Here is a 20,299-nt window from a genome sequence, read left to right as displayed (position 1 = left end):
ATAAACCAGAATGGTGTGGTTATGCTATAAATTTTCTAACAAGGCAAGGAGTGGAGACTGGCTACTGCAATACATTAAACTAAATTTAAAGCAGTGCCGAACTGAGATTTATCAGGATTACAAAGGTTAAAATGGAATCAGAATCATGTTTTCAAAGAGATTTTTAAAATAACTGCTATGATTCATACTCATTAACACTGCCTACTACTCATTATTATACACATCTTCCATCAAGTTATTTAGTATTGCAATAATAAATACTAGCAACAAATCAGGAAGTGTAAATTTAAGATGGAACTAATGGTTTTGGGAGCATCAGTATGCACTAGTGACATATACTGCCCAGAGTAATTCTGTGGATAAAAATTTGGAAGGTCCATGAGTGTGTATAAATACATCCGATTCTATGCTGGCCCATCCTGTGGCCACTAGAATGGAAGAGAATTGGTCAGGGAGAAGGGGAAGTTCAGGCATTTTTCCACAGTTGGATACATAAAGAAGGAACAATATCTGACCTAGTAAGCAGGTTTACATACCTGACTATCATTCTTATTCAAAAGCCACTCTTATATTATAAGACAATAAAAGAACAAAAATATCAACTGTCAATCAACTAGTTATGTAGTTCTCCAAAGAAAATATCAGATAAATTTGTTCTTGATTTGGCAAAATTAACTCTTGATTTTCACATTCTTTTGTTACTATAAAAAAAAAAAAAGACAAAGTCTCAAATTTAAAGCCAAAAAGGAAACTGGCAACCTGAAATGCTGAGAGTGAAAAATCAAACAATCTACAAGTTTTAAGTTGATTAAAAAAAAATCAACTATGTCTTGGAGTTCATTTTGTTTAGCATCATCTTTTATGGTCATATATACAATGAAGGAGGGGATAACAAGTTAGACAAGAAATGTAATCATTACCTTACTTATGTAACTGTAACCCTTCAGTACATCACCTTGACAATAAAATTAAAATAAAAAAATGAAAAAAATCAACTATCAAAGAAGGCCAAAAACTTGACAAAGATGTAATGTCTTTTGTGACTATGTATAAGACTACTAAAGCACACAGAAGTCCATTACTTCTGTGGCTATCTGAAGCCTGTATAAAAATAATTTTTAATCTTTACAATTCTGCATCTTACTTTGTTTTACTAGCTAGATTAACAATTTTCAATAAAGAATTTTAGATGATGCATTTCTTCACTTATGGTTGTAAGAGTCTTCTTCCTCTCTCTTTTTCACCTGTATAAACTTTATTAAAAGATAAAAGATTCCAGAAAAACCCAAGAATGAAAGACAACTTATTTGCATTTAGGTTCTGTCAGATCACCATTAAGAGGAAAAAGAGGAACTGAACATTGGTATGGGTCTATTACATGCTAGAGACTGTGTTAGGCACTTTTCTAAATGTTTCCTTTATTATAAGGTTTTACTTTTTAATGCCATACTCCAAAATGCTTAATTTTAAAAGGCAAAATGAAGTTTTCAAGATGCAGTTTTCTAATTTATTTCACATTAGTCTGTAAGGAAGGATATCAAGACTGGACAACAGTGAACAGTGAGTTGACCCCAGCTCTTTTTCTTTTTTCATAGTACTTGGGTATGAACTCATGCTTGTTAGGCAGGCACTTTCCCGTTTGAGCCATGCCCGGACTGAGCCATGTTTCCCTCCCCCCCCCCGCCCCTGTTTTTTATTACTTTATTTTTCTGGATAGGATTTCATACTTTTTTGGGGGGCCTGGATCTAGCCTCTTACCTCAATCCTTCTATTGATGCCTCCTGAAAAACATGAGATTTTTATAGACTCAAGTCATCGCATCCAGCTAAGCTCAGATTTCTGAGGCCAGCTTTCAAAAATAAAAATTCTCTATAATTAGTGAATGGCATCTCTTAAGATCACTAGGTTTTTTCAAACTGAAGGATAAATCAACTATTATGATAAGGTAGACAGAAAAAAAAAGTTTAACTGAAATAGATTCTGATATGCTGAATAAGATTTATTAGCAACAATACTGTAAAAAACTAGGCATAAAATTAAGGTACTTCGAATATAAAATGAGGTCACATGAAACTATAAAGTCTGTTACAGGTGATAATGTTCCCCACTTAGGTTTCTTTTTACCTTTTTTTTGCCAGTCCTGGGGCTTGAACTAAGGGCACTGTCCCTGAACTTCTTTTGCTCAAGGCTAGCACTCTACCACTTGTGCCACAGTGCCAACTTCCAGTTTTTTCTGTTTATGTGGTACTGAGAAATTGAACCCAGGGCTTCATGCATGCTAGGCAAGCACTCTACCATGAAACCACATTCCCAGCCTCCCCCGCCCCCCCCACCAATTTAGGTTTCTTAAGGCTTCAACCAAATTGGAGAGTCATGTTTATTGGAATTATTACAGGATCAGGAAGTACTTTATCATGTAAATAGGTATTTCAAGAAGTTTTATTAAGGCCAAAACAAATTAAACTACTTAATGTAGAATACAGAAATACATATTCATGTCATTATAATGCTTAATTCAAATGCATTACGTATAACCTTGTTGCATAAGACTTATTGTAAACCCGTTTTTTAAAAAAAATTTATTCTGTGAGCTGCAGTTGTACATGTGCATGCTCTCCTCTCCACAGAACATATGCATGGGTCTTATGGGTCTTATGCTGGGCTGATGACCCTATGTGAGGTACTATGGCTCCCACCCCTCCCCCCCCACTCACCCTAAAGTGGTGGGAAGACAGGTAGAATTACCATATTTGTCACTACTCCTTTTGGAAAACTATAGTATCCCCTATGCTTTCTATAACTTCTTACTAGTCTTTATCTGTTAATAAACGATTCTAAGCTATTTAAAAAGCTTTCTTTCTGAGGCAGTATTAGAGCACCACCTTGTGTCAGAAAACTGACCAAATGAGCAGACACCTATATTTAGATACCTTAGTTGTCCAAAGTTTTACTGTCCAATCAAAAGATGAAGTGACAAAAAGATGTGAGAAGTCTACTGCTCCAACAGCTGCATGACAATGGATGCCTGTGATTGGTCCTTGATGCCCCTCAAACATCTCACTGATTCCAGCTTTGCTATTTCAGAAAAGTGAAAATAGGGAAATCTCTGATGAGTAGAACACACATAGACACACTTTATTGTGGATATACATTATACCTTGACTTACACTGAATGTTTTTCTATTCAGACTTGATAACACCACTGAAGCATTAAGTACATTTGGGGGCCATAAACATGCTGACAACAGTAGTAAAAAAAAATCCAATATCTAAAGTAGTACAATAGGCAAAGGATGGTACATGTAAGACACACAGTCTGAGCTACTTTTAAATCAGGAGTTTTTAAGTAATGAAATATAGATATTCCATTATTTAAAGGAAGCAATTGATAAGGTACTTCTAGACAATTTCAAAACAGATTGAACAGTAAGAAAAATATTACTCATTTTAAAATATATACATGAGATTACTGTACAATTATCAGGTCTGCATTAAAGCTTAAAGTCGAAGTAAATCAAAATGAGAAAAATAGCTGAAAATAGTACTTACAAATTTGAAGGGCAGTATGTAGTATGTATATAATGAATTTGTGAATGCTGAATGTCCTTCCCCACTACTAACTTCTGTGAGCATACGCATATACACACCCACACCCACAACACAATTCACCCTACATACAAAATCCAAAATACTTTTTGTTAAAACAATTAACTTTTCATTTTAGGTGTCTGAATTTAATCTGTCACAACTAAGTAGTAGTTTTAGGCCAGATTTCTACTTAAGGGTAATTTGTTTCAATGAGATTATTCAAGGGAGAATTTTAAATAATTGTTAATTCCAGTTTTGGCTTACCTGCCATGGCGGCATGCTGTGTATACAGAGCCTTCTTCACTACCAACGACAAAGTTGTTGACATCTCCCACAGGGAAGGACATAGATGTCACAGCAACTGCCTTTGACTGTTTATGAACCAATTCCATGCTATCCTTTATAGAAAATAAATGAGGAAATTATTTTGTAACCCTCCAATTTTAAATTTCCACAGAAAAGCTTCTAGCTATAACTGGTTTATAAACTATTCTTTTAATATACTATTTACATAAACTTAGCTCAGTTAAATGAAGCATGTTTGAAAACAAAATATACACAACTTATATGTGACTCATATTTAAGTTTATTGTCTATTATAATATTGTAAACTAGTTATGAAAAGCATACATCAGGACATATTTTCAACTAAAAAATAACATTTATCTCAAAATTTCAGTTTTCCAAGTTTAACTAACCTGTGGATGAGAAAGCATGTCCAAACTCCAGGAACAAATTTTTCCATCAGTAGAAATGCTAATCAGATTGTGAGCATTTTGTGTTCCAACAACATTTACACAATAGACTGGGTGCTAGGGATATTAAAGAAAGTTTTCAAGGATTAGATTATTTTACCAGGAAAAAAAATGAAATAAAATTTTTAATGTAATCACAAGTATTCTGTTTCATTCAAGTCTTAAAACTCAAGAGTATTTTCAATGTGAATTTGCTGCTATCCTATTGATTGATGAAATGTTGTCTCAGAAGATAGATAATTTTCTATAAATAGCTCGCTTCTCCCCTATTCCCCACCCTGCCAGCAAATACAGAAAAAAGACTTTGGTTCTTGGTTGCTAAATGATAAAGAACTTATACATCAAAGAATGTACATTTTGAAACCACTCTGATACTACTAAGTAGTTAATGGAGAAGGAACACAGAAGTCGAATGGAAATAACCATATTTACTTACCGTGTGTGCAGCAGCCGACAGTGGAGTTCTTTGCACTGGAGTTCTTTTATTGCTACGGTTATCCCAAAGCACAATTTGGCCTGAATATGTACCACCAACAACAAGATTTGGATGAAATTTTGCAAATGTAGCAGACATCACAGCCGACTGCAAATAAGTAGGATTTTTATATTTACGATTAAAATGGAAGAAGCCTCACACATTATAAAAATATATACAGTACAATTTTTATTGTTTTAGAAATATGAAAACATGTTTCAACTTTTTTGCTTAGAAGTCAATGTAATATTGTTTACATAGATTTATTTAAGGAATTTATCAAAGAGAAAAAAAGTTATTTCATTTGATTACAGTATTAAAAGGTACTTCTGACTTCTGACTATAATCTGATAGTATATACTAGTTTTAATTTAGGGTAAGGGTTTATTCAGGATTATGATATTGTTAAAAGATTTTAACTTGTACAAGCAAAAGACTTGCAAATTCTAACTTTCTACTAAATCTACGTTAAAAATCTGCATCTGTTTCCTACTTCAACCATATGTTTCTACTTAAAACTACCTAGTTCCAACTCCTCAGGCCATGTCTAAGTAATTCAGTGGGCCAACTATCTAATTGTATATTCAGCAAGTAAGTTCCTGAGAAACTCCCTGTAGGAAAGACATTTTATAAATGATTTCTTTTATATGATCAATCACAGTAACAGAAAAATCACAAATGCAAAAGACTTTCAGTGTGATTAAACATTATAAGAGATGTCAGAAAAGCTACAAAAGACAGATCATGTTGAACTGAAAAGTATTCAGTTTTCTGTTAACATCTGTTTGCAAATATGGAGGGAGTTTAGTAAATGCCAATCCAATGAAATAATTATGTTGACAAGAAAAGAAAAAAGCCACTTGTCTAAATTCATTAATGAACCCTTAAACTTGGGAAGACTGTTAAAATATCATCTTACCTGGCAGTGGAACACATACTCTGGAGTAGTTTTTTTGTATTTCATATTCCAGACAAGGGCCACACCATCAGGCTCATGAGGAGCATCTTCATTGTTGTTATAGGAAGCCACGAGTAACTCTGGATACTGCTCACAAGAATCATGGGGAAAGAAAGGCTATCAATAAGAACTCTTTTTTGTTCCTAATGATTTGATTATAGATTATTCCATATACCTAACATTTCATAGTTCTAGGTAGTTATCTTTACAGCTTTACGATATCAGAACAATTTTAAACTGTCATTTAAAATGTCTTAAGGTTAAAACATTTAATTTACACAAAGTATTTGATAAGTAAGTGAAATTAATAAAACTTGGGCATAAATAAACTCTTGAATTTCAGATATAAATAATGCTTCTAGTTATTGCTTCCAAAGTACATAAGACAAACATCATTAAAATAAACATTAGTTCCATCATCATTATTTTAAATGATTTAATCACAAAAAGTTCCTATAACTAAAACATAACTAAATAAAACATGCTAATTACTTTAAAAATGCAAAAATAGGAACCAATTTTAATCTTTTACCTGAGATGACCAATCCAAACAACTAACAACTCGATGCTTCGACCAACGCTCATCAAAAAATTGTCGATTTAACGATAGTTTAGCACCTGCTTGAATCTCTCTACAGAAAAAAATCAGCCCCCCCCAACAAAAACATCTTGTTATAACTTATATTACTCAATCTTAGAATAATTTAACACTGGTATAAGCTATAATCTTAGCAATTAAACAGTACCCTTCTTTGTCTTCCAAATCTCTTCCACTATAGTCAAAGAAGATGTTAATCTGCTCAGAAAGAGCTCTTTCTACAATTCTTGTAGAATGGTCAAAAAAGCTTAAAAATTCCTCTGAGTGCAAAATCTGTTGCTTTTCTTCTTCAGTCAGCTCATGAGGAGGCTCTGGAAAACAAAATTTTGCTTTCAAATATAATTTAGGTCAGTCAAATCATGTCAATTCACTATCACAGATCAGGAATGCCATATAATATTTTTTTTCCTATTTTTTTACACTAGATACATCTCTTTGCCATAGAAAAATTTATTCTATTTTAATATATAAATAAAAAACTCTAAGAAGAAGCAAAACTTTTAAAGTTAATTCTTTAAAAATACCTTTACTATCATTTTCTTCATCTTTTTTTGAAGTTTTCTCTTCTTCAGGTTCAGTAGGTGGTTTAGGAGTCACTACATCATCTTCTTCCTCTTCATCTGAAAAAAATGGAATAAAACAAAATTATTTCTATAAAAATAGATGATACATTTTGAGGTAGAATTTCAGTAAGTATCATGACTATCTAGATAAAAGCAAAAGTAAACCACTATGTTAAGACAGACCAAGTACAAATAATATGAATTTTACCAACATAATCTTTAAGAACAAATTCTTGGTTTTTACATATACCTAAGTGGTACATTCATACTAAATTCTATAGCTACAAAAGCAGCATAAGATATGCAAGTAGGATGAATTCCTCATGGAAGTCTCTAAAAGCTTGCAAGCATTTATCATTCCAGACAGAACAACATGCAACTCCTGCATAGTTTTATATAGCATGCTGACACATTAATGCTGTAGAATGAAGAAAATCAAATGTCTAAAATAGCCCACAGAGCTGGCTTCTTACTTGTGATCTGAAACCATCAGTGCCTAATGGGTCTTCATATGGCATAAAGACGGCTTACATTAACTCTCAGGTTGCTATTTGAGAGGCAGATTTTAAAGATAATAGCTATGAGATCACATTTTCTATTCTGTCATTTTAAATGGCAAGTCTCATTATCTATCGTTGTATGATGTGGCAATAAGCACTTAAAATAATGTTTTCTTTAATTTAAGAAACTATATTGAGATATACAATGTTTAATGAGACTTAAAAAAATCACCCAATCTCTTGCACCTGTGAACCTGGAAGCAACTTAAAAATCATTTGTTTAAAAATGTTATAGAACATATAAATCTGCCTACTTTCTCTTTTACTACAAACCACGATAGACTTTTATGAAGAAAATGCTTATTTTTATTGCCTAAACATGTGTTATCTGTCTAGAAGGGAATGACAACAGGCATCTGCAGCAGAGTGCATCTCAAGTACTAAGAGTCTATTGAGTAAGGGGAGTTTACTTGCTATAGTCATTTCCTTGACCCATGTACAAAATTATCTAAAAAACACATACATACAACCTATACAAAAGAATGGTTAAGCTGGGAACCAGCTGCCTAGTCATGGTCCCAGCAGCCAGGCCAGCTGACTAGATAGGAGCAAGCAGATGGCACTGCTGGGATTGTGTCTTTCTGCTACAAGGTGGCAATGGGATGGCATAACATTCTTCCGCTTGACTGCTTCCAATCCTGTGTCTCTCCCCAATGGCGAGCCTCTGCAATTACCCGCACTCCAGGAGGCCTACAGAGAAGCCTTTACCCTGCAAACAAAATGCAGCATGTAGGCCACACCAGCTGCCGAACCACACACAGTGTTAGGTTTAGAGAGCCACGAAAATCTTTCTAACTCTATAGTATAAGCAATAAAAATATAACTGTACCTGTGGAAAGAAAGCTTTAAATGACACTGAATAATGCACACAATGATACAACCTCCAACTTAATCAAAATGATAATGACGTATGCCAATCCTACATTACTTGAAATTGAGCGATTTTTACGTTCTGACAAGTTTACAGAACTAGGATAAATGGCACGAATGATTTCAATATATGCTCATACTTTTGAACCAAATGGTGAAGGTTAAAATTTTTCCTTTCAAGGGCCTCAATCAGCCACAAAGGAAAACAGTAATCACTGTCTTTTCAGCCAGCCCAACCGCATTTGTCAGCCCTTTCTCCGTCAATGCAGCCAGAGCAATCAACCTGCCAAACATTCAGAATGGAAAAACAATCTGAAAATACAGGGTATAATGCACCTGCCAGTGAAAATGGCCATTTCAAGAAAAGCTAGTGATCTCAGTGACCCTGCTGAGGAGGCGGTGGTGCAAAGGGGAAAGAACACGTAAAAGAATTCTTAGTGATCGCCACTCTCTCGCACATTGACACTTCCTTACAAAGCATGCCAATTACGGCTTTTGTGCTACTTAAAAAAATGAAAGCTTTTTTGGGCAAAATAATCACATAGAGAAACAAAAAGACACTACTCCTTTTTAGATGAATTCTCATATACAACAGATTATTAATCTGAAAACAGTATAAGGGGTGGCAGTATAACGGGTACTGCTCAAACATTAAAACTCTCCCACAAATCATCTACCAGTAATGTAACAATTTAATTAGATATAATTTAAAAAGCTGACTTCTGGAAATAAAGAATATTTTGTTTCAATTAAAAATTCAGTATAAGAAAATACAAAAAATATATTTAATTTTCTGCTATTACTATCAACTTATTCAGATTTTATTAACTAATAGGGTTCATTGCATGTAAATTCTAAAATCAAGGTAGAGACTTTGAGTCATCCTGGACAGGTCATTCTTGAGCATTGTGAATTATAAATTACAGCCTGTTACCCACATTTTATTCTCCTCCCTCAACTTTGTTGTATTATCCAGCTTCTAAGTACTATTTCCAATGACAGGTGTCAAATTCCTGTCATAATGCATATGGTCAGTACTTTAGTGCCAAGTGACCTCATAATCTACATATTTAACAGAAAAGATCTTGTTTACAGACACTTTTCCTTTCAAAATTTAAAATGTAGATGAAGTATGATAGTCAAGAGATCTATATCTGAGTGCTATCTAGCACTTACCATGCCTATGTGTCTATATAAATTATTTTAACTGAAGTTTAATAATTATTATCAATTATTCAAATACATAGTCTTGGAATTTCATTTTAAATCAGGGTATAACTCTTCCTTTCTGTGTGGGTTAAACATGGATTTAAAAACTATAATGAAAGTCTAGGCTTCATAAAAATGATTAAACTAAATAAATGGTCAGGAACACAAAACAAATTCTACATTATTAAAAACTACAAAAGTACTAATTTTATTATAAAACCGATTTAAGCAATTATGTACAGATATCAACTGTCCAAAATTTCTAACATTAATAACATCAGATTAAAGAACTTTCCTCTGGAACAAATACAATTCTCTTATTATAAACTAATACAATAGCTTCTTCAGAACTATGAATATGGACAAAAATAAAACAGTATTGTAGTCCTAAAGATTTTCTAAACCAGTCTCTATTACATGGGAAGCTATATTTTAAAACTGGAAAGGACTATGACAGAATAGAAGACTGAAAAAGTGGTACTTCCATGCCACATCAATTTACTGATGAATATTCATTAAAATATGCTAAGTGGTTAACTCCAAGCTTTCTCTGACAGGGAAGCTAAGATTACAAAACTGAGCAGTAAAGAGTGCAGAAAAGTAGCAGTTACTTTTGAAATGACAAATCCCTTGTCAATGAATGCTAAAACTAGGCTTAATGAACCATTGCATTTTTACTTTGAGTTAACATCAAAATTGTGATGTATTTTGGTGAAATGGAAAGAAAAGCTGTTCTGTAAATTAAGCTGCACCTAGAAATAACACCAAGGAGTGAATTTCCACTTATCAGAATAATCTGTTACAAAGGAGTAGGTTAATCAAAGTTAAATCATCTGTGAAATGGGTGGCTTTTGTCAAACTGAAGGAAGATGTCTTCGGAACACATATTCTCATACATATGTTATATTACACTTAAGGTATACCTAGGAACAAATCTTAAAGTATACTTAAAGTAATTTTAAAATATTACAACAGTTAAAAAGCAGTATGTTTAAAAATATAAATCGACACAGGAATGACTTTCCTTTAATATTTTCAAAATAATCTTTTTTCTAGATCAACATCATTTTAAATCATTCTCTTTCAATCAAGTCACCCATAATTTCATCTTCTTATATCTTAAAATCAAATGTATATTTAAGAGAAACTTCACTGGTATAATGCTTCATTTCTACCTATGGAATCTATTTTTTAACATCTAGAGTAAGATATAAGGTCACATATTAGTTTAATAATTTGTATTTTTTTTTTTTTTGGGTCCGGTCGTGGGGCCTGAACTCTGGGCCTGGGAGCTGTCCCTCAGCTCTTCAGCTCAAGGCTAGCACTCTACCACTTGAGCCACAGCGCCACTTTCGGCTTTTTTTCTTTTTGCTTATGTGGTGCTGAGGAATCGAACCCAGGGCATCATGCATGCAAGGCAAGCGCTCTACCACTGAGCCACCTCCCCAGCCCAATAATTTGTATTTTTAATAAGAGCCAACACATAGCTGACTTTCTAATCAGAAAGTATTTTGGATTTTAGATATATTCATTATAGTAACGTGAATTATGGCATTGTAACTTCTTTGCAGAACTATTTAATAAAAGTTTTTAAAATAGTTTATACCATATAAAATTGAATTTGATTCTCTACATGTTTAATATCTATAACCTCATCAAATACTATATTTTTCTAAGGCCATAGTTTTAGCTGTTCCGATTAAAGAATACCTAATATTATAATGTTCAGTTTATATTCTCAAAGACTGCTCGTTAAAGCTAATTTTTAAGTACCTTCCTGAAGTTTTTTGTTTGTTTTTGACTGGCACAAGGCTTTGAACTCAGTGCTTTTTTTATTCAGCTGACAGTCTACCACCTGAGCCATGCCTTCAGTCTGGTTGTATACTGGTTATTCTGGAGATAGAATTCTGAGGATGTTTCTGCTCAGGCTGGCTTCAAACTTTGATCCTCCAGATCTCAGTCTCCTGAGTACCTATGATTACAGGTATGAGCCACTGGTACCTGGTTATTTCAGAATTAAAAAAAAAAAAAAAAAGCCCTTTATGAGATTGGAATGTGGCTCCAGTAATAAAGCAGTTGCCTAGCAAGCTTGAGCCCTAAGTTCAAAACTTAGCACCATCAAAAAGAAAGAAAAAAGAAAAAAAATTAGATAAGGGTAATATTGCACTAAGCATAAGGTCACAAATTTGATCCACTTGAGAAGTGTATAGTCTAGATGTTCAGATAATATAATAAAAGATTAAGTATTATTTCCATATAATAATCTATGCATTATAAATGCTAGGGGCTAGAGGTGTGGCTCAAATGGTAGAATGCCTGTCTTACAGCATAAGAATTTAAATTCGATTCCCAGTACTACCAAAAAAAGGAAAAAAAAAAAAAAGGTAATCAACAAGTATTGAGGAAAGACTATCTAGGGACTAGCCCAGAAAAACAACAAATTACAAACTTCGTTACATATAAGAATATGGTATAGAATAAGGAAAATGGCACTTTACTAGAAATCAAATGTTAAGTGCTAGTATAGCCACTGATATTTCTCCCACTGTGGACCTCAGTTCATCAATTAACTTCTCAAGGGCTTCAGTTTCCAAAGATATAAACTAGCTGAGTAAATAAACTGTAGATTTTTCTTCCTTTAAAAAATTCTTTGTAGTTTCTCAAAAATGTACCAACAATAAAAGTCCTTAATGAAGAGGTATATACGAAAAAAATCAACATTTTCAAGAGAGCTAAAACTTCTAAAAGAGAAGAGAATAAACTAACCACCAAGAATATATCTGTGGGCACCACTCTTGCCAGAAGCTGTTTACCTGTGGAGAAGGAAATTGAGTGTAGTCACATGGTCCTAGTCAATTTCATTCACAGTAGGTGCTTTAATACAGCAAAGCACCTCAGTTCAGAAACAGAACTACCAACTTACAAAGTAAACTTGAATGCTTCAAATGGAAGAAAAAAAAGTCAGTGAAAGTATCTTTTAAAAGAATAGGTCAGCCATTAAAAAAAAGTAAGATAAGAGTTAAAGACCAATTTTTACCTTCAATTTGGTAACTCACTTTACTTCTACACTGATTATACTGCCCATCTAAATTTACTGTCTGTTACATTCTAGAGGTGAATTCTCCCATATTTTTCTCATGGTGAGTTTTTGATTTTCACATAATTTAAAAATTAACTTAAAAAAAATCTTTTGAAGGTCTAGGGATTGAACTTAGGGCCGTGTGCATGCTGGGCAAGTGGTCTACCACAGAACCATACTCCCAGCTCTGCTATGTAATTCTTAAATGGTAATCAGCCAGGCTGAGTATAAGAACCACTTTAATCAAGCAATGGGAAAGAAAAATTCAGTTGAGCACAAAATGTTCATAGTATAAGTTCTTAATTTCCAAGAAGTTTTCCTTCTTTAAAACTACAACAACTTAGCCAGGTGCTGATGGCTCACACCTAATCCTAGCTACTCAGGAGGCTGAGATCTGAGGATTGCAGTTCAAAGCCAGCCTGGGCAGGAGAGTCTGTGAGACTCTTACCTCCAATAAACTACTAGAAAACCAGAAGTGGTGCTGTGGCTCAAGTGGTAGAGCTGAAGAGCGTAAGGACAGTGCCCAAGCCCAGAGTTCAAGCCCCAGGACTTACTTTGATGAAGATACAGCAAAAAAAATAACTTAGTATAAGATGCTTTCTTTCTCTTTACCTCCCTCCCTTTCTTTTCATGTTTCTCTTGTGCTCATACTGGGTGGAAGAGGGGGAGATTGAACTCAGGGCCTGGATGCTGTCTTTTAGCTTTTTTGTTCAAGGCTAGTGCTTGAGCCTCAGCTCCCTTTCTGGCCTTTTGGTGGTAAATCAGAGATAAGTCTAATGGACTTTTCTGTCCATGCTGGCTTCAAACTGTGATCCTCAGATCTTTGCCTAGAATTCCTAAGTAACTACAATTACAGATAAAAGCCAACAGTGCCCAACTCTTAATGAAGTGTTTTTTAAACTACAATAAATTGTGGTATGGCCAATATTTTTGGCAAACAATATAAAAACAAGAGAAGGTATTGTCTCATACAATTTGTTTCATTACACATCTGTGGCAGTTTGTATGTGACTTAAACTACTTTCTGTAGGTTACTATCATAAAGGCACAAAAGTTGCTGCCTCGTGGAAGGAAGTATGAGAGAGAAAGTATACCTCAGAATCAGCTGACTTGGTTTAGTATCATCTCTGCGAGCTATGTGTTCCTTGATAAACTACTTCTTTTAGCTTCATCTTCTTCATGTGTAAATAAGAACCAATATCTAACTTTCAGACTTTTGGTAAGAAGATTAGAGATATAGTGCTTCACACAAGGTCTGATACATAGTGAGAACTCTTTGCCATTGTAATAGCTCAAATAGTCCATTTAATGGATACCATCAGGTCCAATTTGGTTCATAACTTTCAAAAGGATAGAGAGAAAAAGTTAAAAAAAAAAAAGCATATGTTGATATTTACCAAGTGATATGAACATGGGCTCCAAAAGGCCAGAAAGGAGAACCTATGATGGTTTTACGGACCTAAGAGCAAATATGCTTGGGATATATTTATTTGAAAACCAAGTGTTGGACTTATCACATTTTTGTATCCAAATTTCCTAGAATAGCATTAATACTCAAATATAGCCAATTTTTTTCAGTAGCTGCTTCCAGAGTAAAAGTATGAAAATAAACATTGCAAGCAGACAATTTATATAACAATTCCATTACCAAATATTTACTCAGTACTTACTAAATGCCAGACATGGTTCAGGTTGGGCATCATAGCAAGGTACAGTCTCTATGCTCATGGAAATTTTGGCCAAGAGGCCAAAGTATAATGATGTTTAAAGCTTTGTTCTGAAAAGATAAACCTATGAAACAGTGATACTCGCAAGACAATAGGTTGCAAATGATCTGCACAACCTGAGTGTGTGTGTGTGTATGTATGTAAGAGAGAAAGAGAGAGAGAGAATTTGGGGGGGGAGGAAAGAGGGTGAAAAGTGAGGGAAAGAGTAACAAGTTAGACAAGACGTGTACTCACTACCTTACTTATGTAAACTGCAACCCCTCTGTGTATCACCTTCACAATAAAATTAAATTATGATCTTTTTATTTTAAAAATTACTTGTAAAATAAAAATAGGAAAAAATACTTTAAAAATGCAGTCTGATATTATTCCATTATACATTCAAATTAATTCAGGAGTACATGTCCACATTTTAAAATGTATAAGCATCTTGAAAATAAGCAATTAAAAATGCAAAAGTAAAACAAAAGAGAAAGAAAAGAATTGCCAAAGAATCTACTTATTAATGTTAGATCTCAATGATAATCATAATAAGGACAGCAATATTCACCTTCTTTGGGTTGAGCCATAACTGGAGTCTGAGTTTCCTTTGTATATGTGACAATTTCTCGAGGAGGAAAGTCAACTTGAGTAATTTTGGCCATTCCAAGTTTAATAGGTCCTCGTCTAAATTAAGTAAATACAAAACTTTTAAATACAATAAATGATACATTTTAAGCATATCAAACCACACTATTTTCAAAAATTAATAATTAAACATTCATGTGTACTCAGCATTGTAATTTAAATCACTGTTTTAGTCAATAAATTTTAGATGAACAAATAATTGGCTTTGTTTTAGCTGAAGAAATTATAAGGTAGCACAAAAAATTCTATTTCTGAATCATTTAGGGTGTTTACTTTTTTACTTTCAAAAGGCAAATAATTTCAGTTTTTAGAACAAATGTATGGCGAGTAACAGAGTAAGAGTATAGGAATTTTAGAGTGAACTGTTGACTAGGTTGGTTGTAAGATTGAGATTTTAAGAATTACTCAGGATGATTCAGGACTTTTTTGAAGAGTCAGTTACAGGGATCCACTCAGACCATGTGTAGTTCCATTTATCATTAGAGGACTTGAGTTAAAGACTGAAAATAAATTTCTGTTGAAACCTTTTTTTTCTCTCTTACTTTTTATATTTGGCAGAAATTGAAAATTTCCCTTTCAATTTGGATTTTAAAATAAAGTACTTAAAACTTTCAATTTCTATTCGCTACATGATCAATATTGTCTTAATTATCCATATAGTCTATACCTAAGTGAAAGCAACAGACCTTTTGAATATAATTAAAATACAAAAAAGTCACTTCTTTGGGAGGAAATTTTTACGTGGTGATTATATTGGATGTTTAAATGATAAACTAAAGTATACTTTAAAACTAACTGAGAAGTTCTCTAATTATGGGTCTATCTTAAAAGATATCCAATAAACAGTACTACAGCTTTCCAAATATCAAGCAAGATACCTAGCAGACATATGTCACTAGTAAGGTAATTTCATCTAACAACTTTTACTTAATAAATCAAATCTTATAAAAAAAGTGTTATAAAGTTAACATATTTTAATACTAATCTACTCTAAGAGCTTACATGGGGGGTGGACATCAATTTTTAATGTGTTTTCTACTTAGGACTATTTCGGCCTTAAAAAAAAATCACCCAAAAATTAAATGGGAAATTTTTAGTGGGTTTAAAGAAATAAAGGTTGAAACTTATTATTCTGAATTTCATAATTTGATTTTTAAGATGACAAATCATATAAAAAGAAAACCAGTTAAAACATATCCGGAAAAAATGTTCAAGCTAAGCCAATAGTATTTGGAGTAAGTTACTAATGCATATAGAATCTAAAAGTCAAAACTCCACAATATTAGAACAACATGTTCAAGATTTTGTAGGAGAAAAAGGGTGTGAAGGTAATAACTTACTTATCCAAAAGCCACTTTTACTGAAAATAAAGAAGCAATCAGAAGGAAGAGGGAGAAGCCTCAGATAGCTAATAGAGAGGTCTTCTGATTAATGTGCAAGAAGCTCACATATTTTTCTTATATGCCTCAATTCAAGGCTTATTCTGCCTATAGTTACAATTTTCAAATTATGGTCACATGTTTTAGAACTGTAAATTACCAGGGGAAAAGAGCTATTTGAGTCAGGTACAATGACAGCAGCAAACATTTAGAATTTGCATTGGAGCCTAGAATAAATAGGTCAGGGAGAGAAGGAGGGAGGGCAGGAGAGAAAGAAGAAGAAAAAGAGAAAGGGTGGGAGGAAAAGGGAGGGAGGATATAAGTAGCAATCGGGGACTATAGTGTAGAGACAAACATATATCCTCTCAAAACTTTAGACAATCATTACATTTTAATAAAGAAAAATAATACTTGTATCAAGTTATTCAAAAAGGTTCAATTACATGTAGAATAGTTATTAGAAAAAGTAGGGTGAGTTTTTAGTGCATTTTAGAAAACTTTTAAATGAAAATATATAAATAATAAGAATTTGGACATTTAAACTGGTAGACTATAGTATCTAGAAAACTATATGTATAGAATATTTCTTCCTCAAATAATATAGGCTAAATGAGATGTCACAGCAAAATTTAACTCTTGTCCTAATGATATAATATTAGAAACTTAGGCAAATTAAAATTAGGGCAGTTTCACAAAGAATCAAATTAATTATGAAAGAGGGAAGGTAATAAATCTATTCAATACCCCAAATCGGAATCTGAGTGAAGCTGAAGAACTGATGGATCTGTATCCCAATGCAGCGTCCTAAATGGTTGTAGGACAACCATGAAGCATTAGTAGAAAAGGCCATAAGTTAGTCAAGCAAATACATTCTGTGAATAGCTGAAGCTAAAGTACTGTTCACAATTTTAAAAATACACATTTAGGTTAGTGTCTTAAAAAAACAAAACCGACATACAAAGTATCATTCAATGTGCATGCAATAAGAATGTGTTTAAAGATACAGGTCTATAACCTAGATTAGCTAAAAGTACTTTCATGTTATGGGAAATTGATATTAAGTAACAATGGACAAGAACAGCTAACCCGACAACTAAAACAACATATTATTTATGGACAATAAGAAGCTGGGCCATAAACTAAAGTTTAAGATTCCCAATTGTAAAAAAAATTAGTAAAATCATCTTACTAAACATAATTCTAAATGTGCCTAAAACATCATACGTGTGCAGGAAATTGTCACATTGGTAAGGAAATGAGTTACCATGTAAGCTTTTTGGTAAGAAAACCAAATACTATCCCATTAGGATACAAAATAGTTAAAATTTCCAAAATGTGACCCTGCTATAATTTATGGGTTAAGCACTCCCTTGGACTTACATGTCATCTGCATTAGAAAACAAAGATTTCTGCCTCAAAAAAAAATTTCTTTCCCTAGGAAGAATATATTCAACTTTTGGGGAATACCAGTTCTAAATAAACATTCTGTAATGATTGAATATTACACAATTGGTAAATACCTTATATGGTATGTTATCTACTTAAAGCTAAATTTGGTTATAACTAGAACAAAAGGTACTTTATCATACTTGGCATCCTTGCAGGTTAGCAATACTGAATAATGCTCGCAGTTCCTATTTTAAAAGTTAAGGATAATATGGTGTTTAGTACTATCATTACTGTTAAATATATTTTTCTTATGTAAGTTATTATGCATAGTTTTAGTGGCTACAACATTTTAAATACAGCAAATGATTTCTCTACTTTACTGGCCTATACAATTTATCAATTAAAAATTAGATGAAACAAAAGAGGAATCCTTCATTGTAAAAATATGAGGAAAGATCTTGGAATTTAAATAGGGTAGTATGCATGCAATAAAAGGAGGGCACAGTGTAGCTGGGCATCAGGGGTACATGCCTGTAATCCTAGTTATTCAAGAGGTTGAGATCTAAGGATCGCGGTTCAAAGCCAGCCTGGGCAGGAAAAATCCGTGAAACTCTTTTATCTACAATAAACCACCAGAAAACCGAAAGTGGTGCTGTGGCTCAAGTGGTAGAGTGCTTGCCTGGAGCTGAAGAGCTGAGGGACAGCGCACAGGCCGAGAGTTCAAGTCCCACGACTGACCAAAAAAAAAAAGAGGCTACAGTGAAGACCTGCGTTGTACTAAGCAATGAGCAGCAAAAACTAAGCTTTGGTAAACTAAAAGCAGTTTTATGATATAGTTTCCAAAGAATGTTCTGCTAACAGCCTTTACATTAAACAAGAACTCCAGTGTTTTGTTTTTGATTTGTTTGTGCTTCAGTATTGGGGATTGGGTCGTGTCCCTGAGCTCGAGCTCAAGCTCGAGCTAGCCCAAAGCTAGCACTCTACCACCTGAGCCACAGCTAGCTCCACTTCTGGCTTTTTGGTGGTTAACTGGAGACAAGAGTCTCATAGACTTTCCTGCCCAGACAGGTTTTGAACAACAATCCTCATGATCCCTAGCTTCTGAGGTGCTAGGATTACAGTGTGAGCCATCACTGCCTGGTAGGGACATCTCAGGATGTCATTTTAGCCTAAAATCAAGTACAACTTTACTTCAGAATATAGCCAGCACTAAAAACACAGTATGCAACATACATGGTTAGATGTATTAAAGGTATCTTCAGACAACTAATGTAGTATTCAAATATAATCCAAAAGCTACAGAAATAAGTTGGCCAAAGATGGGGAAAAAAAAAGAATCATGAATTACTCAATCTAAATTTCAGAGCTAACAGAAGTGATTAAGAAAGTGAACTTGAAATGTAAAGAAATGTAGTCTCCTAATCTGCAAAGAGAAATGCCTCTTTTCACTGGTCTTTTATATTTATGCATAGAGTGCCATCAGCCCCAAAAGAATTTTGGCATTTAGAAACAGTGGCTAAAACAGATTAAGATTGTTTATTTTGTAATGTCAAATCTACCTTTTCCTATTCTTTATATGTACTAATCTTAGACCTTTTTGGCCAATGAATGGAGCTGAATGTACAATACATCTTATTCATCCTCATCACTGTTCTGTGATATTTTTCTTCCATTTATTCTTTCATTAGTATTATTCTTGCTCAATCTGGGTTCATTCTGGCTCATTCCCAGACCTGAGTATTAATTAAAAACCTGAGCATTTAAATGACATGTTTTTAGAAATGCATTATTTCACTATCAATATCACCATCTACAACATCAATTATTTCTCCATTATGTACTATGGAGATGTCTTAATGAAATTCATAGTTTTGTTATTATGTATATGTAAAATGAAAGTAGTCACTGAAAATTAATATTTCAAAAAGAGTCAGTGCACTCAAAGAAGACAATATATATTAAGATTGAAAAGATGTAAGGGTATCTCATTCATAAGGTTATTTTCTCTCCTGCTACATCTAGAAAAAACTAATTTTATAATCTTTCTCTAATAAGAATTCCTCTGAAGATATAAAGCTTATCATTTCTTATTTTACAACCTATCATAAAGTATCTATACATCAAACTTAAGTTACAGCTTTTCAATGAATGAAGACTATCTCTAAATGGTCTCCAAAGAATGCTCTGCTAACCATCATTACATTAAACATTAAACTAAAACATTAGTGTTTTGTTTGTGTTTGTTTCTCTAAATGACTCAGATAAGCACTAGTCTGCATACTCTATGAAAGTGTCAGGAATGTTTCTTTTTTTTCTGGGTAATCTATAGTATTTAACACAAATCTGACAATTTGTTCTATACACAAACAAGAATTTTCTTACCAGTATTTTTCCTGTCCAATTTACAATATGCTAAAATGTTTCTAAAAGCCTCTAGGGGTTGTCCATGAGACTCAGAAGGATACATTTCTAATTAATATTACTTAATAAGATGTTAAACTTTTTTTGGGGGGGGGTCGGTC

General features: G+C 33.3%; 1 protein-coding gene across 4 annotated transcripts in view; it reads right to left on the bottom strand.

Annotated features, from left to right (window-relative positions):
- Window positions 1–20,299, bottom strand: part of Dync1i2 (dynein, cytoplasmic 1, intermediate chain 2) — a 52,822-nt gene that overhangs the window by 10,954 nt on the left and 21,569 nt on the right. For 3 of the 4 annotated variants that reach the window (XM_013029192.1, XM_013029185.1, XM_013029178.1), the window contains exons 5-14: window positions 17,133–17,192; window positions 14,933–15,048; window positions 6,899–6,994; window positions 6,523–6,685; window positions 6,309–6,408; window positions 5,738–5,863; window positions 4,780–4,926; window positions 4,287–4,400; window positions 3,853–3,986; window positions 2,931–3,075 (exon numbers count right to left, since the gene is read on the bottom strand). In XM_013029192.1, coding sequence (XP_012884646.1) covers window positions 2,931–3,075; window positions 3,853–3,986; window positions 4,287–4,400; window positions 4,780–4,926; window positions 5,738–5,863; window positions 6,309–6,408; window positions 6,523–6,685; window positions 6,899–6,994; window positions 14,933–15,048; window positions 17,133–17,192 — 1,201 coding nt within the window. The remainder of the gene's footprint in view (window positions 1–2,930; window positions 3,076–3,852; window positions 3,987–4,286; window positions 4,401–4,779; window positions 4,927–5,737; window positions 5,864–6,308; window positions 6,409–6,522; window positions 6,686–6,898; window positions 6,995–14,932; window positions 15,049–17,132; window positions 17,193–20,299) is intronic. The other variant, XM_013029197.1, reaches the window with a different exon arrangement.

The sequence above is a fragment of the Dipodomys ordii genome, unplaced genomic scaffold (assembly GCF_000151885.1).
Source record: "Dipodomys ordii isolate 6190 unplaced genomic scaffold, Dord_2.0 Scaffold5, whole genome shotgun sequence".
NCBI lineage: Eukaryota > Metazoa > Chordata > Mammalia > Rodentia > Heteromyidae > Dipodomys > Dipodomys ordii.
Note: the sequence above shows the minus strand (reverse complement) of the source record. Positions and strands in the feature narration are given on the sequence as shown.